Below are 20,143 nucleotides of genomic sequence, written 5' to 3'. Positions count from 1 at the left end.
TTAGAAAGTTGGGATGCTTCTACGGCTATGATCTACTCCTAAAAAGATAAATGCAATCTAACGACTACGGTAAAAGATAATGACGAAAATAATAATTTGGCTAAACTCAGATTCATTCCATTCAATTCAATTCCATTCAATGATTATTAACAACACATGTCCACTCCTATTTCTAGAAGTAAAAATCAGATTCATATACAGATTATCCGATTTATTTGAAATTTATACAATAAGATAAAATGAACTAACTAACTAAATCAACCTTTCTTATCTTTCTCAGATTACGCCATAGTTAGATTCCGAATCTTGAGAAGTCATGAATACCAAAGTTGTAGATCTAGAGTTTTGGCGATCTTATCTAACTGGTTTGATATTATTTGAACTTTTTTAGAATCTTTTACAAATATTTTCTCAAAACTACGTAGACTTGGATTTAATTAATTAAATAAAATCCTAACCCACTGAGGCTCTAACTAAACTAAATAAGTAAATAAGATAATTAGACTTAATCTATTGAGCCCAATGTCCCCATGATGTAATCCGATTTGACTCGATTCGCATCATGTAAATTCTAGAATAAGTATTATTCCTCTTTGTTATATTAAAAATGAAGTATTTATCCTAGGAGTAATTATTCTTATATTCTCTTATATTATAAAATAAAGGTGTAATAATAATCTTTGTGTGATATAAATTTAAGAAAAAATGTTTCATTTTTTATTAAATTACTATGAATATTTTTTAATTTGATATAAACTAAATTAATAGAATAGATATCAAGGGTAAATTAATAATTAAATTAGTGTGTAATATAATATGTAATTTTGATAAATAGTATTTATAGTCTAGAATGATGTTATTATAATATTTAGTTATTATTCTGAAATAAGAAGTTGTATTATAAAATAAAAAAAAAGTTATTTCTTAAATGACGGGCTAAATAAGTTTAAAAAAAAAATCTAAATTTACTTGTTCGAATACTAAGAGGTAAAAACTGGTAAAAAGAGGAGCTTTTTCATACTAATCGCTGCATTATCACTTCCCCTATATTCATCACCTACGGAATAAAAGTAGAATAAAAGTGAGGTATAATCTCATAGAAGGCGAAAGCGAAAGATGGCGGACAGACCAAGCCGAGCATTGGTGGTGTACGGCGACGGCCACGCTTCTCTCGTCTCCCCTTCTCACACCAATCTCCACTCCGTCGCTTCTCGCGCCTCCTGTGGTTTCCTTTCCCTCAGAAAACCTCCTCCCGAGGGTGCTCATCTCTCTCTCTCTCCCTTCATCTCCTCGCTTTATTTTGTTGTTCTGTTTTTTTTTTTTTTTTGTGTGTGCTCTTTTATTCGATTGGGGAAAAGGTAGTTTTTAGATTTTGGGAAATACTAAAGATCACGATTTGTGCGGCGGTGATCGTGGAACTGCGGTCAAAATTTGATCTTCGGGTAAGAACTGATTTTTATTCTTCTGAAAAATTCTCCTTTTGGCACGTCAAATGCTTTGGGAGATCGGACGTTGTTGCATTGACCGAGGGAATGGGCTTAATGGGTAATTCCTTGCTTATTCGATGATAATTGATGCATTCTACCTTGGGTACGAGTGACATATGGGATGCTTAGAAAATTCAATCCCACAACAGAGTGGATAGAATATGATGAGATAGAACAAGCTATGAATCGCCAATTAAGCATGATCTCGATCAATGCGGACTCAGTATAGAGAAATTTGGAGTTCTGATTTTGGAAGTAATATATTGTGTTTATTATAGTGCTAGTTTCACATAGACAATCTAATTACCAGTGTCAATCTATTGATGGCATAGAGCTGGGAGCTTTGATCTAATTTGAATGGAATTTGACATACTAATATTAGATTTTTTAAATTTTGGGACAAATTGTAGGGGAAAATCAAATTTCCCTGTTGATTCCTACATTTTGAAGAGTGCTTTTTACGATATACTAGATCTATGTAGAATGACTCTTAGAAATGATAGATCTTCCGATGTTAAGCTAGATTTATCATGTGTGGACACAAATTGATTTCTAAAGTGTAAAACAAATAAAATAGTTAAGAGAATGGAAGGAAATTTACCTTTTGATAGGATTTGAAGAAAAATCTTAAATTCCTCTTAGATCTCTCTTGATAATTTCTTCTTCTCTAACTCCCACTCTCTATTTGGGAAATGTGTTGATGCTAACTTAATGGGTCTTGGGCAACACATAATGCAAGCCGCTCGATACTGTACGTATGTTACCTGTAACATCCTATGGGCTCAACACGAATTGACACTTAGGCGTGCCGTTCAGTATGATCTGCCACGAAGTTGTCCCATTGACAACACTCCCCATGCCAGGTGCCTATGTCATCAATATGGGGTGTGCCATCCGGCACGACAATTCTTTGTGTGATACATGTGAATATATCTGATCACCTTTATCAATACAGGTGATTGGAGCCCCTCACTGTTTGAAGTTTTGACTGAATCTGAATAGTTCATGCTGAAATTTATTCAAAACTAAGGCCAGAATTTAGAGTTTATGGCCAAAACTAATAAGAGTGTTGGTTTTGACTTTGATTTTGAACCACTATCAATCAAAACCATACATTTCAGCCGAAATATTTTTCCTTTTAGGGGTCAGAAGCCAAACCAAATCTTCAGCAAGACAATATCCAAACGACCTCTTTTTGGCACCATTAAGAGAAAATATAAGTAAATATACCAGCGTTTAATCCTAAGATTCCTGACATGCTCAGATAACCACTGGAAATTTATTAGAATGTTTCTGGTATAAATTTAGATGGTGAAGTGTCTCTAAAATTATTTATAATCAGAAAATATATGACTTTGTTCATTAAGGCGTTACATTATGTCATTTACTTTTCATAATGGTGCTTTTTCTATAATTCATTTGTGGCAGCTAAGTGGAGCATGTAACGTATTTATTTGTGCATCCACATTTCATTCTTAGTAGATACCTAATCAACAAAAGTTAGTTGTAGTCGTATAAGATCTATTTTGTCTATTGTGTTCCTTACGTGAAATTTTGTTTGGATTAAATTTCAGAAACTGAAGATGATAGAGCAGTTCGAGAATTAGCACAGCTACTGGATGCATTTGATTTCTATACTGCAACAGTGAGATTCCTATTCTTGTCTCTTGATAAGAAACAAATTATGATTGCCTCTAACATCTAGGTGTTTCAGACTGAGCAGCATTCCCAAGCAAATGCTGTTGTTGGTCTAAAGGAATCTTCAATCCCGAGAATATCAGAAAGGTGCAATAAGTAGCAAGGATTTGTGATATCTTAAGCTTGTTGGTCCTTACTAAGTTCGTTGTTATTTGTTCAACTTCAGGTTTATGGGATTGAGAGCTGCTGTATTTTCAAGTTGCACTGGCGTTAGAACTTTTGCAGCAAACCTTGGTTTTAGTGTTTTCAAAATTGATGGCTTGATTGAAAAATCTGATTCTTCTGAGGAGCTTCAGAGAACCACTGATGACTTACAAATGGCAACTGAGTTACTAAAGCTTTTAGGATTTTCAGGAGGGGATGTTCTAGAAAAATTTGAGTTTGATATAGTGTTCTTACATATAACTATGGAAAAAACAAAAAGTCAGAAAGGAACTATAGTCGGCAAAACTGATGTAGATTGGCTGGACAAATTAGTAGGTGGAATTGTGCAAGTTGCTCAGCCTGAATTGGCTATTGCTTCTCGTCTACACCTCTCCATTATCTTAAGCTATGGAACTGTTTCTGAGACAGAGGAGCTGTTCTCATTGATTTCAAACTCTTTAACAGAAACAAATTCTGACTTATCTTTGTATCGCCCACCTCAGAGTTACACAATGAAAGGGGGAAATCCTTTGAAGGACGTCAGGTAAGATAATACAAAAGGTCCGGAACAGTCTAAAAAATTTGGTTCCATTCACCATTATATTACCTGCATGTTGATTTACTTACATCATGTAGGCATCATCATCCAATGCTTTTTGCTCAGTGGCAAGACGGAGTAACCCGCAGGGATATGGCCAAGACATTTTCCTTTGATGAATTTATAAAGGTATGCAATTTAAGTTCTGTTGTAATGCATGTATAATGATGAATTGGATACATCTTAAACAAGTATAGTTTCCTTTTAGTTTGAATTTGTTTTCTGTTCCTTTTCTTCGGAATGATCTTTAATGGCTATTCAGATTTTCATGCTGTTAGTCACGTGAGAGAAGAGATTTTTCTGCAGTTCTACTTGAAATGATGATTAACAGTTTGTGATTGTTCAAAATACAATTTGTGGAATTGTCGAGTCGTAGAAACCACTTATTAATTCAAAGGTTGTAGGATCTGTCCTGAATGGTGTAATCTTTCTTATGAACCATACGAGATATAGAGAAGTTTGGTAATAAGCAAGCTAGGAGATACTTGTCCTTGAGATAGATTAAAGGCTTGTTATACGCTTCTCCAAGAAACCTCTAATAGATAATAGCATTGTTAATGCAAAGTGTTTGACTGTAATCCCATTATCTGCTTTCTTCTTGTATCACAAGATAACTTATATATAAATTCCTATAAAATAGTTTTGATGAAGATGAGAGTTTTGCTGCATATTTTTGTGGAATGCATAATATCTTTGTGTAAGATCAGTGCTCGGATTGTCTCTTCCAACTATGACAAATGAAGTATGTCACTTTTGTAACATATCAACCAAAATCCATGTACTCTTTGTGGAATGAAACAATAAGTGGTCACATGAATTTCAAAGTAGTTAATACCAGTGTAAATTTGCGCAGAACCATAAGAAAGACACAAGTAGGAATAGATAAAGTGCAAGTACAATTTAAAAGCAAGTGGTCAGCTGCGTTGTAGAAGCAGATTAACTGTAGAGTGAGGCAATATGTGTGAAGCTAGATATAAAACTAGATAGATGGGTGCATATGAGAGCAGACATATGGTTATTTATAAGACATCTGCAAAGGGTTGGTTACATGGTCCTTTTTCTTTATCTTAATTCAACTCTCTTCTAGTGGGCTCTAGCCAAGTCTTTTTAGTCCACCTTTGTGTTGCTTTTCACATGTGAATCATTTCTTCTTATGGGTGCACATATACGTAATCTCTTTTCTCCCTACATCTGGATCTCACATTGATGCTATTCCACACTAGCCATAAAGATAATAGTTTTCCCTAAAACACGAAGTATCCATCTCAACCTTCTCATTCTAGTTACTTCTATTCAGAATATATCACCAAATTACCCAACATTTAGAAATATAAAGCTTCACTGGTCTTATAGGTATCTTACAATATTCTTCTCTTCAGTTAAAGTTGATGTATGAACAGAAGTCAATTGGCAAAAAAGACAAAGGAAAGTAGATTTAGAGAAACTGGCAAAATGTATGGGTGCTGTAGGAAGCTGATGGCAGTACAAACTTATAATATGACCCTGGAATTGGTTTAGTTTATCATCCATTGAAAGAGATTTCACTAGTTGGCTCTTCTTCTGGTACCTAGTGTAGACATAGAAGGCACATAGATATCCATTAGAAGGGCTTTGTGATGGTTGAAAGACATAAGATATTATTCACTTTAATCATGTCTCTTTAGTTCTATCATTATATTTTCTTTATTGCCCGTTCTCATTATACTGTCAATCCAAAGTAATGGGTGTATGTTGTAACCACTTTTTGCCTTTTTAAAATATCCTATCAATCAATATTAGGTGAATGTTTAGTGTGTCAAAAATGTTCTGAATATGTCGAATATGTAAGAATATATGATAGAAAAAATAATGTGTTCTAAAAAGTAGTTCATGCACCTGTATATATGTAGCCATATACGTGGATAGGGGCAAGGTTCAGAATATTAGAATCCGAATCGGCCATCCGAAAGAGATACGTATCGACAGTATCGGCGATATCAGTCTGTATCTTAAATAATTATTAAATATAGAAAAAATAATAAGAAGATATAAATATAAATTATTCAAATATGAAGTTTAAAAAATTATAATTAATATTTTCTCGATCTCTATCTCTACCCTCTCCTTATAATTCTCTCCTTAAATGAAAATCCCTCTCCCACAAAATCCTTCCTTTCCAACCCCCTCCAAACCATCTCCTTCTCATTCTCCTTCTCTGACTCCCTCCTCTCTCTCCCCCTTAGCACTCTCTGTCACGACCCGAAATAGGAATCATGACCAGCCATGCATCTCAATATGCTTGAGACACACGAAGCTTTATTAGTACTTTTTACGTGTACGATGGCAAAATAAATAAATAAAATGAAGATCTGCTTTATTAAATTTAAACTAATTGCAATAAACATAAAACACTGTTAATGTTTTATAGTCTTTGAACGAAATAAATAAAACTTCTAATCTAAAGCATAAAATCTAAAAGAGCGGGAAAGTAAATAGGTGAATCCTAAGTGGAGGTGGAGTCCGGGTACATCTCGCTCAGTCCTAAGTGGAGGTGGAGTTCGGGTACATCTCGCTCAGTCCTAAGTGGAGGTGGAGTTCGGGTACATCTCGCTCAGTCGCCCTGTTGACTATTACCTGAGATAGATAAATAAATACAAAAAAAAAGAATTCATGAGCCAACAACTATAGCTCAGTGAGTGGAATCCACTCGAAAACCAAATAAATTTTTAATCATAATAATGCTGAATAAAATTTAACTAAAAGCAACAATATACATAACAATATGTAATAGGCATGCTCTTTAAATAATAATAATGATAACAATAGAGAGAGTCACAACTTGAAATCTTACACGGTTTTAACATATTAACATCTTTTCAATATTTATACTATCATATGTCTCAATGGGTCTAAACCCTGTGGATCCACATCAACTAGAAGTCACCTCGAGATGACGCTCGGGACTTTTCTTCATAGCTGATTCGGTTAGGGTCATCAGATGGTATCACTATGTGATCAACACACTCTGTCTTCTCCACTAACCGTTGAGAGAAGTTAGATTCACCTAGGAAATTTCTCATTCATTATAGGAAATTTCTCATTCATCCTATGACTGTTTGGAGCCCTTGAGCATGAGCAGCAACAGCCCGAAGCCGCCGGCCGGCGTGAGTTGCCGGCGAAGCCGAAATCTCACAAATTTAGGTATTTTTGTTTTACCTTATTAAACTGAAATTAAATTCGAGGGGTAGGAGAGGGCTTACCAAGGAGTCACGTGGTGGTCTCCGATGGCTTCGGCAGCGCTTCGGCAGGCCGATTCTACGGCGTGACTCCGACGGTGAGAAAGAAGAAAGCGAAAGATGGGAGGAAGAAGAGAGAGAGAAGGGGGCTGAGGTGGTTAAGCAGAGAGAGAGAGGATTATGATTTTAATTTATAGGTTAAAAGATCAAATCCAAACTAGATTCGGATTTAGTGAGATAATTGCGACTGCTTGTCGCGTGTTGGAGAGGGAGAGGGGAGGGGCTACACGCGCAGAGCACATGCATCCTCCTCTCTCAACCCCTAAATTTTATTTTTATTTTTTTTCCTGGTTCTTACCCTCTCACTTTTCCTCTCCCACTTCCTTTCTCTCCTAAGCCGATGCTTCTACGACATAGTTCCGGCCTCCATCAATGTCCCAAAACTCTTCCAACACCAGATCCAGCTCTATCGACCTTCGACGACCTCAAATATGCTATTTTTTTTCTTTATTTCCTCTCTCTTTCTCTCTCTCTCCGATGAGCACTCTGCCCTCTCTTTCTCTCTCACTCTCATTCTCCCTTTTTCTCTCACAGTTTCGGTGAGTTTGGTCTGTTTCGGTCAATACAGCTAATGCCGACCCGATACTAATCGGGTATGGGTTGATCTAGTTGATACCAGGTCAAAACCAATCACTAGACTAGTTTTGGCCGTGGATCAGTCAAAACTAGCTTCCATAGACATGGGGTAGGGGTGTAAATGAGCTGAGCCTGAGTGAGTCGACTTATGCTCAGGCTCGGCTCGAAAATATTTTCGAGCTTGGCTCTACCCAAACCAAGCCAAACTTTGAATGAGCTTTGTACAAGAAAACCATTGTTACTTCCTCAGCTTTTTTTCCCCCAAAATGAATCCAACCAACTTTCATAGTCACTATCTTCTTCACGTATATCTACGAAAACTTGCATTCACAAAAAATTTGGCCCAACGAGACCCATCACTTAACCAACTCGAATAGCCATGCCATATCCAGCGTTGACATCGCCGGATCTCCACCATGTTGCTCTCCTTATATAAACTCTCAAAACATCTTCGCCAATGAGGCCCCTATTTATACCACCCTAAGCGAAACTCTTAGGTGTCCTCCTGCTTGCAACACACCTTGCATTATATGGTGGTGGAGTTGGAGGAGATCGATGGAGGAGTCTAACAGAGTCTTAGAGGAGGAGAAGGTCAATAGGGTCATGAAAGAGGAGTGGATTTGGGGTAGGATGAGAAATGAAAGAGAGGATTTGGGACCTATAGAGGTAATTTGGAATTTAGGTTGGCTTGGGTTGGTTGTGGGCTATTGGAGTTGTTTTTAATTCTAGGAGAGATATAAACCATTGGATCTTATACCTATAGAGTGGATTTGGGGTATGATGAGAAATGAAAGAGAGGATTTGGGACCTATAGAGGTAATTTGGAATTTAGGTTGGCTTGGGTTGGTTGTGGGCTATTGGAGTTGTTTTTAATTCTAGGAGAGATATAAACCATTGGATCTTAGACCTAATGATCATAAATTATACACAATAAATATATTATTAATATATAGAATTAATTCGAGTTTATCGACCTGAGTCTTAGTGAGCTAGTAGGGATGCTCAAAAAGCCCGTGAACCCAAAGCTTGTCCATGTCCAACCTAATAAAATAAGGCCATAGCCCGTCCCAAGCCTACTTTGGACCCAGCCTGACCTAAAAGTCTATTGGACTAGCTTAGGGTCAACCCATGTCCAAGCCCGGATCGGCCCGAGCCCATAGTGTCTAGTTCGTCCATGAGGCCCATAGATAATGACCCATCTTTTGAGCTATGTTTGTTTGCAATTAGTTTAATTTATGTCTATTAGATTACATTTAAATTCTTTAAATCTTATTTAATTGCTTATATTCCTTAAATGTTAAATATATGTTTCAATTATTGTGCTCATGAGAGAGCATTAACAACAATCACAAAATTTGATTGTGACTAACTTGGTCGAGATTGGAAACAATTATGAGAGAGAACATTTAGAAAATTTTGAATCATATAAAAGTATTATTTCTAGGCTTTTAGAAAATATTCTACTATATAAAAATATTTTTTCCAATATTTAGATTCAATTAGACATGGTATGCTCGTCTGTTCACAATTAGCCTGCTCAATAACATGGGCATGGACTGTATAGAGTCAGAATACTTGAACCCGACCTGAGCCTAGACCCGGTCCAATACTAGTCTAGGAATGAACTGGCCAGACCTTGTCAAGCCCAAGTCCGATTTTATTTTGTTCGGGCCAGACCCGATCCGATCCATAAGCACCCCTATGAGCCAGCTTTGGTTTAGCGTTAGCTCAAAATTAATTATGAACCTAACTCGAGCCTCAATTGAGTTGAACCCAAGCTGCTCGTTTATTTTGATAGCCCCAAATAGGGTTGCTTGACCACTTTGCGTTAGCCGCTTCCACATAGGGCTTAGGCAAACTGAAATCACATGGCATCTACAAAACTAAGATACCTTATAGTTTGTATGTTTAGCATGAAATATACTTGATAAGCTGCTTAAGCACTTGGATATCAAAACATGTATGTTGATTATTCTCGTTCTAAGTTTTGCTTATTCTTATTTATACTTAATTCTATTGCATGACCTTCAAACTTTGCTACAAATTTATTGCATTAATGTAAGCAAATTAACTTAAGTCAACAAAGATCTTGTATTGTCCTTTCTTCTTCTTTTATTCCTTTTTCTTTCATCTAGGTTAACTATATACTCCCTTTTTCAACCAATCATTATTTTTTTGCAACATTAGCTTGCGCGGTTACTTAGGTAATAATAAATCATAAGTATCCCCACATCCTTGGATAGGTTTTTCATTTAAATCACCATATATCATATAACTACCTTTTTCAAAGACAATTACACTTCTATGAAGTCAGAAAGTTGATTTTTAGATGAATCACACTTCTAAGAAGCAATGTATTGAAAGGCATTTAAGGTGGCGGTGTTGGTGAGGCGATGCATTGACCTTGTTAACAGGGAAGGCGACCATCACTTGGCAGGCCAACAAGTCACTTGGCGGGCTGAACGGCCCTAAATTTATCTCTCCTCTTTCAATTGTTTCCCAAGTGATTATCAATGGATGATGGCAGCAAGCAGTGTGGCAAGAGAGAGCTTACGAGAGTGAGAGTGGAGAGGCCACGTGCTTATCGCCATTGTCCACTTCAGAAGTGGAGAGTAAAGGCTCATCTTCTCCATTCACTTCTACTTCTTTTCTCTCTTTATGTCTTGGAAATCCATTTCTCATTTTTTTCCCTTTGTTTTGGGAACCCACCACTTCTCTTTTTAAAGCACTGTGGTTCTCAATATAGAGAGGAGAAATGGTAGGATAAGTTGTCATGCTCCACATATATATATATATATACACACACACACACACACACACATAGTTAATTTGTGATTTTTTCTTTCTATTGTTGTAAATTATTATTAAAATTTTTATATATGCTTTATTAATTATAATATATATAATATATATCATATGCAATTATTTTTTATTTTTTATATATTAAAAATGTTAGACCATCTTGGCGCCTACTTTTCGCCTAGGCACCAAGCGGTGGGATGATCGCCTACAACCTGCGACTGCCTTTTAATACATTGCTAAGAAGGCCATACGACACTTATATCATTACTTGACTAATAGTGTATCTAAAAGATGCATGCTAGGAGAGAAAGCGAAGGGGCTTATTGGTAGGTTCTCAAGGTCCTCTTCATGCAAGCATTGCAGGATACCTTTGAACTATATGAAAATCAACTAAGATTTGGCATGGTGATAGTGTCATATTTTGGAACTGCATATGATACTTCCTGATTAGTGCTGTATGTAAATAATTATTGGGCCAGAGAAGGACTTATGCTAAATGTTTAAGAGCAAGAAAGAGTGTATAAACTATACACTTTTTGAGCTAATGTGCTCACAAGTTATTTTAAGTGCTTTCCAAGGTGCAGAAGTAGAAATACCAGATGAGCAGAGCCAAGTTCTTCTATATAAAAAGAGCTTTTGCTTAAAATCATGCCAATGTTTAAAAGCTTAGTATGTAATTGTATCACGCTATTTGCCAATAAATGACAAGCTACTAACTCTTTTGCAATTAGAAATGTTGTTTTCCAAGTGAAGACTACCTATAAGTTTTGGGGAAATAATTCCATGGCCTTCAGATTTAACACATTTTGGTGCATCTTAAACTCTTCATCTAAATTTCTTTTTTCAAATTTATCAATGTACCATAATCAATTGTTGGCCTTTTGTCTGGCCAAAAGTCCTAGGGTGAGGCTTCCTGCAAATTGGATCAAGTTGGATCTGCTTGATCCATTTCTTGCTTATCCGCATAACTTTTGTATGCGAATTCACCTTAAAAAGTTATATGGTTTTCTGCACAAAAGAATCAGTTATTGGTTATATATTGTGGTAATGTGGCCAATAAAATCATTTAATGCAACAGCAGTTAAAGCAAAGCATGTAAAAGCTCAAATGATTCACAAGTAGACAATCATTATGCGTACACATATATACCCTCATAAAAGTTGAACAGATAAATGAGGAACAAACTGAATGACATTGTCTTAGATTTATATGAATTAATATCCTGTTCCCGTCTTCAAACTTTAAACTAGATTAAGCACCAAATTTTTCCTTATAAGTTATTGACTGATAGCCACTTTGCAAGAAACAATAGATCCTAAAAGAGACTAGGAAGATCAAGAAGTTACAATAGGAGCACAGTAATAATTGGAGATAGAATTGTTCAAATCTTGATCTCTCATTAAGTAGAGGATAAGCTTGAGGACATACGATAGAAAAGGGAATGCCATCTTAGGAAAGTTGATTACTTAGCTTATTCTTGTGCCATTCTTGTTTAAAAGATCAAAGGGCAACTAATTTGGAACAACAATGGTCGTGCTAAAGGCACATGCTAGTCGGCATGGGTTTGTGCGCCACTAGCACGTATTTCATATATTTTTTAATAAAAAAATTAGAATATTAAAACATATTTGGGTCTTCGGCACATCAATCTTTAGTTTTTTTGTTTGAATATATGTATTAAAAGTTAAAAACCTACATTATAGTATTATTTTTAGGTTATTTATGTAAACCTATTTTATTAAACATATAGCATTAATCAGATATAAATATTATTCAATGCAAATATGATTAAATATATTTATTAAAAATTATATTAATGATTGAACATTTCATATTAAACACATGATATCATTCAACACAAAATATTAATTAATAATAGTTTAGTAATTTAAACTAATATCTAGTTGAACGTAGAATGACGAAAATAATTAAAGACTTTATTTGCTGGCACAGGAATAACATAAGAATGTTGCGTTAAATATTATTGATAATCTTCAATCATATTGTTGATAATGACTTTATTTGTCGACACAAGAATAATATTAAAATTGTTTAATGATGATCGATAGAAATAAGCAAAAGTAAAAAAATTGGTTCCACATCGGCACGAGATCAGCATATACTCATGCCGACCAGCACACACCTGGCATGGCCATCCTTGAGTTTAAGATTGGAAGTTTCAACATCCAAGTTCACCTATCAGAAATCTCAATCTAAAATCCTTCTCCACATCTGATTTCATTTGATTTATGGACGAAGGGATTCCACGATTGTTTCTTTGTTCTAATCTTTATTTTATTAACTGTTGGATGGAGGGACCCCTTGGTCTTTTCTTTGTTTCTTTACTTCTTGCTACTTTATGTTCTTGTTATGAATCTTATCATTGAATTCACATTATATATGACATTGGAAGAGATCAGATGCAGCATGAATTGCTAATTATGGAACTAACAGAATGCTTTTGACAAGGTCACGAGTTCTAGTTTATATGCAAGGTGAACAGCCTGGAATAAATTTTGGTGGGAGTTGCTTTAATGAACGAGTCAAATATTAGTGGTTTGGTGGTAGGCACATTGTTTAGTCAATTTATATTGGAGGTAACAAAAAGCAACTGAGACTAGAAAAGTACTGTAGAGCATTAGTTTTAAAGACCAACGAAATCTGCAGTTGTGATCTTTAGGAAGTGAGACAATAGGTATACCATGTGAAGATTGTGGTTGACTGCTTAAAATTGTACAGTAGAGGAGAGTTAGCTAAACTGAGCATGGCATAGTAGGTCCAAAACATATCAAGATCTTACATGAATGCAAAACTGCAATGCCATAGTTCATTAAGCTGATACCACAATAAATCACTATCCAGTCATTCCATGGAATCTTGTTTCATCTCTTTTGTGGTAAAAAAAGAGATGTTTTATTTAGGGGAAAATTCATAAATCCTAATATAAAGACCTATGCCAATATAAACCTGAACTGAGAATGACATTTGGTTGTGTAAATGATTTATTTTCTATTTATTCTGGTTTCATATAACTTAGTCAAGTTCTTGTTTCACCACAGCATGGGGGAAATCTCGCTATACTTGCTGACCGATTTTTGCATGAGGTAGCGTTTAAGCTTTGGAAGGCACCTAAATATGGAGCTTGACTAATGAAGGTGTATTTTCTTGAATAAGAAGCTTGGTCTTTCATCTGCAAATGGAACTGATGATTGTGCATTGAAGGATCCAACTGAGTCAGCTAAAAGCCAGATAAGACATCTGATTTGTTCTTTTTTTTATACTAAGCTTGACCCAATCACCCTATTTAGGGAATAATTTCATGCTTTCCATGAAATGTTTTGTTGTTTGGAATAACTTTTGAAGCACTGTGCTATGAACACTTCAACACAAGCATGGGCTAAGATATTAACTAAAAGGGATATGGCATTCCCAGCTATTATATATCCAAACTGACATGGAGAATTGTTACTTGAAACACGAAAAATTGTTCTGACTTGGTAAATCAGCATATTTATTAGTTTTCAAATTTCATATGAAAACTATAGACTATCATTTGAAGTCGTAAATCATATGAAAGTTGTTTCTCTTTGAAAATTATAGACTATTTTGGAGTTATTCATTACATATGTCAATGTCTTTTAGGGACTATTATATTTGTTCATAAGTATGATCACATTATTGCAGACAGAACTAGTGGGTCTACGTTCATTGAATGGTTTGTACTTTGTAGTCCTTCATCCTGAAATTAATATTATTTTAACTGCTACATCTTCCAATTTGCTAATAGACAAGGGAACCAATATGATGCAAATCGAAATGCCTAATGTTTCAGAGGGAGCTTATAGTCGGCAATAGTGACATGCTACCAATGGGAGAAGTTTGACTTACAGTTCACTTAAGGAAAAGAAAGAGAAGGTTCTTTACTTTCATATCATTAATAACAGTTTAACCTGCAGAAAATATTCTGTTGGCATGTTTGCAAGTTGACTGCTTTTTAGGTATATTTGCGAAACATTACTCCCTGATCGCTACCATTAGTTCATAAAAAACATTCTCAGGATATTCCTGTTCTTTTGTTTCTTTTGATTAGAGTACTCCTCTCTCTCTCTCCTCTTTTATTACCTTTGAAGGGAAAAAAGTTCACCTACAGGGCATTTTATTACAAAATAGAAGGAACAAATATTATGAACTAATGGTAGTGAATAGGAGGTGGTCTATTTAAATATGCCTAACATTGGAGTAATTTGTGGTTAAAAAGGAAAGAAAAATAAACCAAGTAAAAGAATCTAAGGATATTTGACATGAGGAATTTGGCCGTGACTGCCAAATGAACCTTGGAGATGAATTTAACCTTCTTAATTGATGGTGGGCCTCTTAGGGAGATGATATCCTATAGATCGTTTGTCATAGAAGATGTAGAGGAAGGCAAAACAGATCCAACAATACAAATTTGAGTTAATTATAGATTACTTTGATAACTATTCTCTTTCTGCTTGTTGTGATAGTCAAAATTTTACTTGCTTGTCTACTTGTGATTTTGAAAACTATCAAATGGACCGCGCATTTGTTGCCTTCATAAATGGTGAGTTTATGAGAGGTTTGTTCTTCCTGGCAAAGAATGTTAGTAATTCCTTGAACTCTAATGGCCAAGACCAACACTATTATTAGGTGGTCAAATTATAGATTTTTTTAGCTCTGCACAACTACCAGTCATGAGAGAGAGTAGTTAGTGTAGCCTTCTTTCCGTCTTATTCTTAGAATTCAAAGTTCTGCCATGACCGAGAAAGCTAGTTAGTTAAGTTGATGGCCAAGGTTGAATCTCTTTTGTCTCTTTTCTTGGATTTCTTTTTTAAAGAAATTTACATAGTCGTGAGATTCTTTTTAAATGTGATTCATCTTATTGCACTGAACTGGTAGTTTGTATAGGATGTAAACTGCATGATATCTCCTTTTAACAAATTATTACTCTTATAACATGCTATATCTGCACCTAAAATTTACCTCACAAAACCTTTGATTGTAGCAGGTTCTTTTCTTAGTTAGGTTGTTACCCAAATCTGGTTATATCTGGAACGTTTAAATTGCTTTTCGTTTTACAATTTCGACTTGAATATAACATATCATGAACCAAATGGCCATTTTATTCCTCTGTATTATTATGGTGTTTTTTGGTTCATTATATAGAGAGGAACATATATTAAAAGCTGAATGTAAACATAGTATTTCCTTGGCTGCATTTTATAAAACTTATAATCTTCTCATGAATAGGATGTTCGATGTGGCAATATTTAAATATCTTTCGATGTTCTTTTACTACTATCAGTAGCCGATAATTTCTCTTGTATTACTAAGCTCTTATAGTCCTTTTTTATTTTATTTTTATCCCATACCGGTCACCACGAGTATCTCGTGTATTGAGTTCTTATTTTTGTAGTTTACTATTGTAGTATAGTAGTTGAGTTCTATTAGCTTATGACAGGAGATTATAAATTTGATCCAAAGGCTAAATATGAGTTAGATAAAGAGTTAATCATCTTTAAATATAGAGACACTTAAGTTTCACTAAGTTTTAACTAACATATTAAGTTTATCTAGGTTTCAAGTTATGTGTAATGTTGTCGCATTATCGAGTTGCTCATCTAAGCCGTTGCAGCTATCAACCAAATCGAATTTAGCGTTGAGCTAAGCCACCAAATGCCACCAAATTACTAAGCAATTTTTTTCATAATAATTGCTTAGGGTTAGAATCAACCCTTAATTAGTAGAGAAGGTAACTATTGACTTTTGGTATAAAAAAATAGTAATAGTTACTCTTGTTACTTAGAGTATATAGAAGGATCTTATAAATTGTTGGTAGCATCACTCAACTATCGTCATTCTGATAAACTAGAGAGATCACATTGCGATTAGACAAACTAGAAAGATATCAATATAAAAAGAGAGTTCGTGTCTTATATTCAGGTATTTAATTCAAATGTAAAACCCTGTTTGTGCTAGGTAGGAATAGCAAATCTTATTTATTATTACTAAAATAAGGGATTTCTTTTAAAAAAATAATTATTTTTATGTTTATTAGTATTTTGAAATAAGGGTGTAATAATTAATTTTGACGTGATATAAAGTAAAAAAAAATAATAATAAGAAAAAATATTTAATTTTTTATAAAATTATTATAAATAATTATTTGATATGAAGTAAATTGATGAGATAGATATTAAGGTTAAATTAGTAATTAGATTATAAGTTTGATGACTAATATTTATATTTCTGAACAGATTTATTATTATATTTAGTTGTTATTCTAGAATAAGAAGAAAAAAAAATTATTCTAAAGTGTAGGCGGGGATGCATCCAAAGACGTCTCTTTAGTTGCTAAATCTGGACATGGTCTGTTCGCATTTTAAGGATGCTTAATTTGGTCAAATACTCCATTTAGAGTAGCTCTTTCGTATAGCAGCTCTCTTTTAATAAGGATGAGGCTGATGTCCACCAATCGGAAAACGAATCGTACCGGCAAATCCAACGCGTAGAAGACTGACAGGTGTCCAATTGCTTATCATGCTTTCCCTTCCTTCCACTCTCATTCTACCTGATCCCCTTTCCCCTCTAATGAAACGTATTTCCTTCATATAGAAGTCATCTTTTTTATTTTATTTTATTTTTTTGCTTACCAAATAAGTATTCAATTATGCTTGCAAAACACCACTGCCTCTTGTTGCAACTTATGTTTAAAATCCTTTTAGGGGCCATTTGGTTCCATATGTTTTAAGATACAGCATCAAATAAAAGTCTTGGATATCTTCCATCTTTTTCTTCTTATTAAAGATTGGAAGAATTAAAGTGGATGTTAAGATGTTGTATGTGAGACTTGTGAGTTCATCTAAACTAAAAATATTATATATATATATATATATATATATATGTATTTTATATATGTAGATGTAGTATTTTTAGATACATAAAGCCAAGTGGTTCTATAGCAATAATATGGTGTTTTATAAATCACACCTTTTTTTTATTTATTTTGTGATTCACATTTCGTCTTTTGACGATTTTATAATCCAACTCTTTATTTTTCTGTATAATTCTCATTTAATATTCTAACATTATATTAATTTACTAGAATATCATTACTACTATTTTTTTCTCCCTCTTTGCCTCTTCTTTGAGGAAGGCATGGGTAATTTAAGTATTTATAAATTATTTTATATATTATAATAGAATATTTTTTTGTTGGTACCGTTTAATTTAATAAGAGGGGTATTAAATGAGAATTATAAGGAAAAAATAAGTGTCGGGTTACAAAAATCTCGAGTGTCAATTATAAAATAAATAAAATATAGGGTGTGATTTATAAAAAAAATTAAAATAAAAAAGAGAAAAAGGAGGAGAATTCGTATGTATAACTTTTCTCCCAGCAAACATGGAAGCATATATAATTGTAGCAAAACACTACTACATGCAAACCACCATTAGACTAATCCATACTAACAAGAGGAGAAGGATCGAGGAGGCCACGTCAACTTAAGACGCGGATCGACGATGTCGACGGTCCCTTGCCATGTCAACCAATCACACGCCGATCTCCGTAACCGAAAAAAAAGAAAAAAGAAAAAGGAAACTTCCATTTGAACAATAAACCCCCCACCCCACCACCGTCCACATCACCACGAAGAGATAGAGTAGATGCGCTCTCATTCGATGCATCCGACACGCTATTCCTCCGTGCACTGCAATTCCCAGCATAACGTGTACTCCTAACTCCGCGCCTTGTACTCAATCCCCACTTTCCTCCTCGTATCCTTTGTTACGTTTCCCCCCAACCTCGTTTCCCCCCACTGAAGCCTATTTATACCGTTGTGGAGATAGTTCCTCTTAACTACCATTCCAAAAATGCATTCCATTCCTTCTTCTTCTTCTTCTTCTTCTTCTTCTCCTCTTTTCTTCGCATTCCAACAAAACAAATCCCCATGTCTCCACGTATCTCGACGGTGGACACGGACGGTCGGGTGTGCGTCGAAGGGGGATGCGAACGGCTCAAATTACGGTGGAAGGATGGTGGATGAGAATATGGTCGTGCTCAGAAAACGAATCCATGAGACGAAGATGGCGGAGAGGAGCGTCGAACTGCCCTCCAATTGGATGGAGTGGGAGAAGGAGTACTACGACGAGAACTACGGGTCGGATGTCTGTGAGATTGTCGGCCTCCTGCAAGCCTTTCTGATGAACACAAGGCCTAGTATGGCCATTGGATTGGTGATGCTCCTTGTGATGAGTGTTCCTACTTCTGTGATCTTGATCTTGGTGCATTTGTTCATGAGATAGACATTTTTCTTTCTTGATGTAATTTATTTTTTCATTTATGTTTCATTTATCTATAATGGATTCATCCAACAGCTAGCCCTGTAATGTTCCTTAATTTTTTTTTTTTTTTTGAAGGATGAAACAATAACAAGGTTGTGTATCACAACTGATTAAGTACAAGCGTCTCATCTTTTTGGAAAGTAGGAGTGTATATCACAACTGATTAAGTACAAGTGTTTCATTAAATTTTTTTTCATTTTGACATCATGTGTACTTTACTAGTGTATTTTATGTTGGTCATTGCATTTAAAACAACAACAAAAAAAAATCAACTCTTAATTAGTTTAACTCAATATGGTACCAGAAATGATAGATAAGATGATGGTGTGGGCTATTTGGATTAATTTATGAAGACTGATGCAATTATTTTCTGGAAAAAATATTAGAATATTAATTACCCTCAAGATGGAGCAAGAGTAGGATAATTTTAATAAAGAAAAATAATTATGAACATAGATCAAAATTTCTTTTGATTTTGTATTGTGCTAAGCTTATGGTACTTATAATAATCTAGGAAGTGTAAATAATAAATGCAGAGATCATGGTTACAAGTTGTGATTAAGATTTGGAGATGAGGAAGAAGACATACACTTATTACACTTATGAAAGGAAGAAAAAAAAAGGTTTCTTTTCGAGTTACACTATTAAATATCTTTTGATTCCATGCTGTTATATGATTTATAAATAAATTTGCTTGTTTGTTTACTGCTGATTAATTTCAAGGTTGACATGCTTTTCATGTTAAAGATGGTTTGATTGTAGGCAATGCCATTCTAAGTTTCATCTTTGTATTTAGTTCATCCATTAAATATTACCAAGTCAAACTTTATGAATGAACCATTCAGGCTAACTATTAGCCATTTGATTGCATACTATTGAAAAAGTTCAGACTAACTTTAGATTAGAAAGCCTCCAGTATTATCTTATGCAATTTTTTGATTGAAAACCTCTTGGAATTCTCAATGTATGAATGAACCATTCAAGCCAAAAGACTCTCAGTAGACTACAGATAGAAGAAGATGGAAAAGAGGTCAGTTGGATTACTTATCTGCAAATAATTTTGCAAATTGATAATAAAGTAAAAATCTACTGACCAAATCCTGTGATTGTTTATTGAGATCTTATATATGCTGGTATTTTTTGAAGATGATAAAGATGATTTAGGCTTAAGAAATACTTTAAAAATATATTTTTTTTAC

At 34.5% G+C, this 20,143-nt stretch overlaps 2 protein-coding genes across 3 annotated transcripts; both read left to right on the top strand.

The window, feature by feature from the left end:
• Positions 1–1,028: 1,028 nt before the first annotated feature.
• LOC140780341 (uncharacterized) lies at positions 1,029–14,082 on the top strand. Of its 2 annotated transcripts, none has more exons than XR_012107485.1 (6): positions 1,029–1,258; positions 3,062–3,132; positions 3,202–3,272; positions 3,352–3,890; positions 3,966–4,056; positions 13,640–14,082. XR_012107485.1 is itself a non-coding variant. In XM_073125805.1 (6 exons), the coding sequence occupies exons 1-6, from the start codon at positions 1,117–1,119 to the stop codon at positions 13,724–13,726; spliced, it is 984 nt and encodes a 327-aa protein (XP_072981906.1). In that variant the 5' UTR covers positions 1,053–1,116; the 3' UTR covers positions 13,727–14,082. The 2 variants fall into 2 exon arrangements, 1 of the variants encoding a protein (XP_072981906.1); XM_073125805.1 differs by having other exon boundaries at positions 1,053–1,258; positions 3,352–3,873.
• Positions 14,083–18,292: 4,210 nt separating this feature from the next.
• Positions 18,293–19,084, top strand: LOC140780799 (uncharacterized). Its single transcript, XM_073126561.1, has one exon. The coding sequence runs from the start codon at positions 18,474–18,476 to the stop codon at positions 18,903–18,905; it is 432 nt and encodes a 143-aa protein (XP_072982662.1). The 5' UTR covers positions 18,293–18,473; the 3' UTR covers positions 18,906–19,084.
• Positions 19,085–20,143: the final 1,059 nt, after the last annotated feature.

Source organism: Typha latifolia, chromosome 1 (genome assembly GCF_019914945.1).
Source record: "Typha latifolia isolate L0001 chromosome 1, TyphaL0001v2, whole genome shotgun sequence".
NCBI classification, from domain to species: Eukaryota; Viridiplantae; Streptophyta; class Magnoliopsida; order Poales; family Typhaceae; genus Typha; species Typha latifolia.
This window is presented reverse-complemented; position numbering and strand designations above follow the sequence as displayed.

Coding starts and splice junctions, on each gene's coding strand:
- LOC140780341 (XM_073125805.1), top strand. CDS start 1,117: ATGGCGGACAGACCAAGCCGAGCATTGGTGGTGTACGGCGACGGCCAC. Junction 3,273..3,351: donor ATCCCGAGAATATCAGAAAG/GTGCAATAAGTA, acceptor GTTCAACTTCAG/GTTTATGGGATTGAGAGCTG. Junction 4,057..13,639: donor CCTTTGATGAATTTATAAAG/GTATGCAATTTA, acceptor GTTTCACCACAG/CATGGGGGAAATCTCGCTAT.
- LOC140780799 (XM_073126561.1), top strand. CDS start 18,474: ATGCATTCCATTCCTTCTTCTTCTTCTTCTTCTTCTTCTTCTCCTCTT.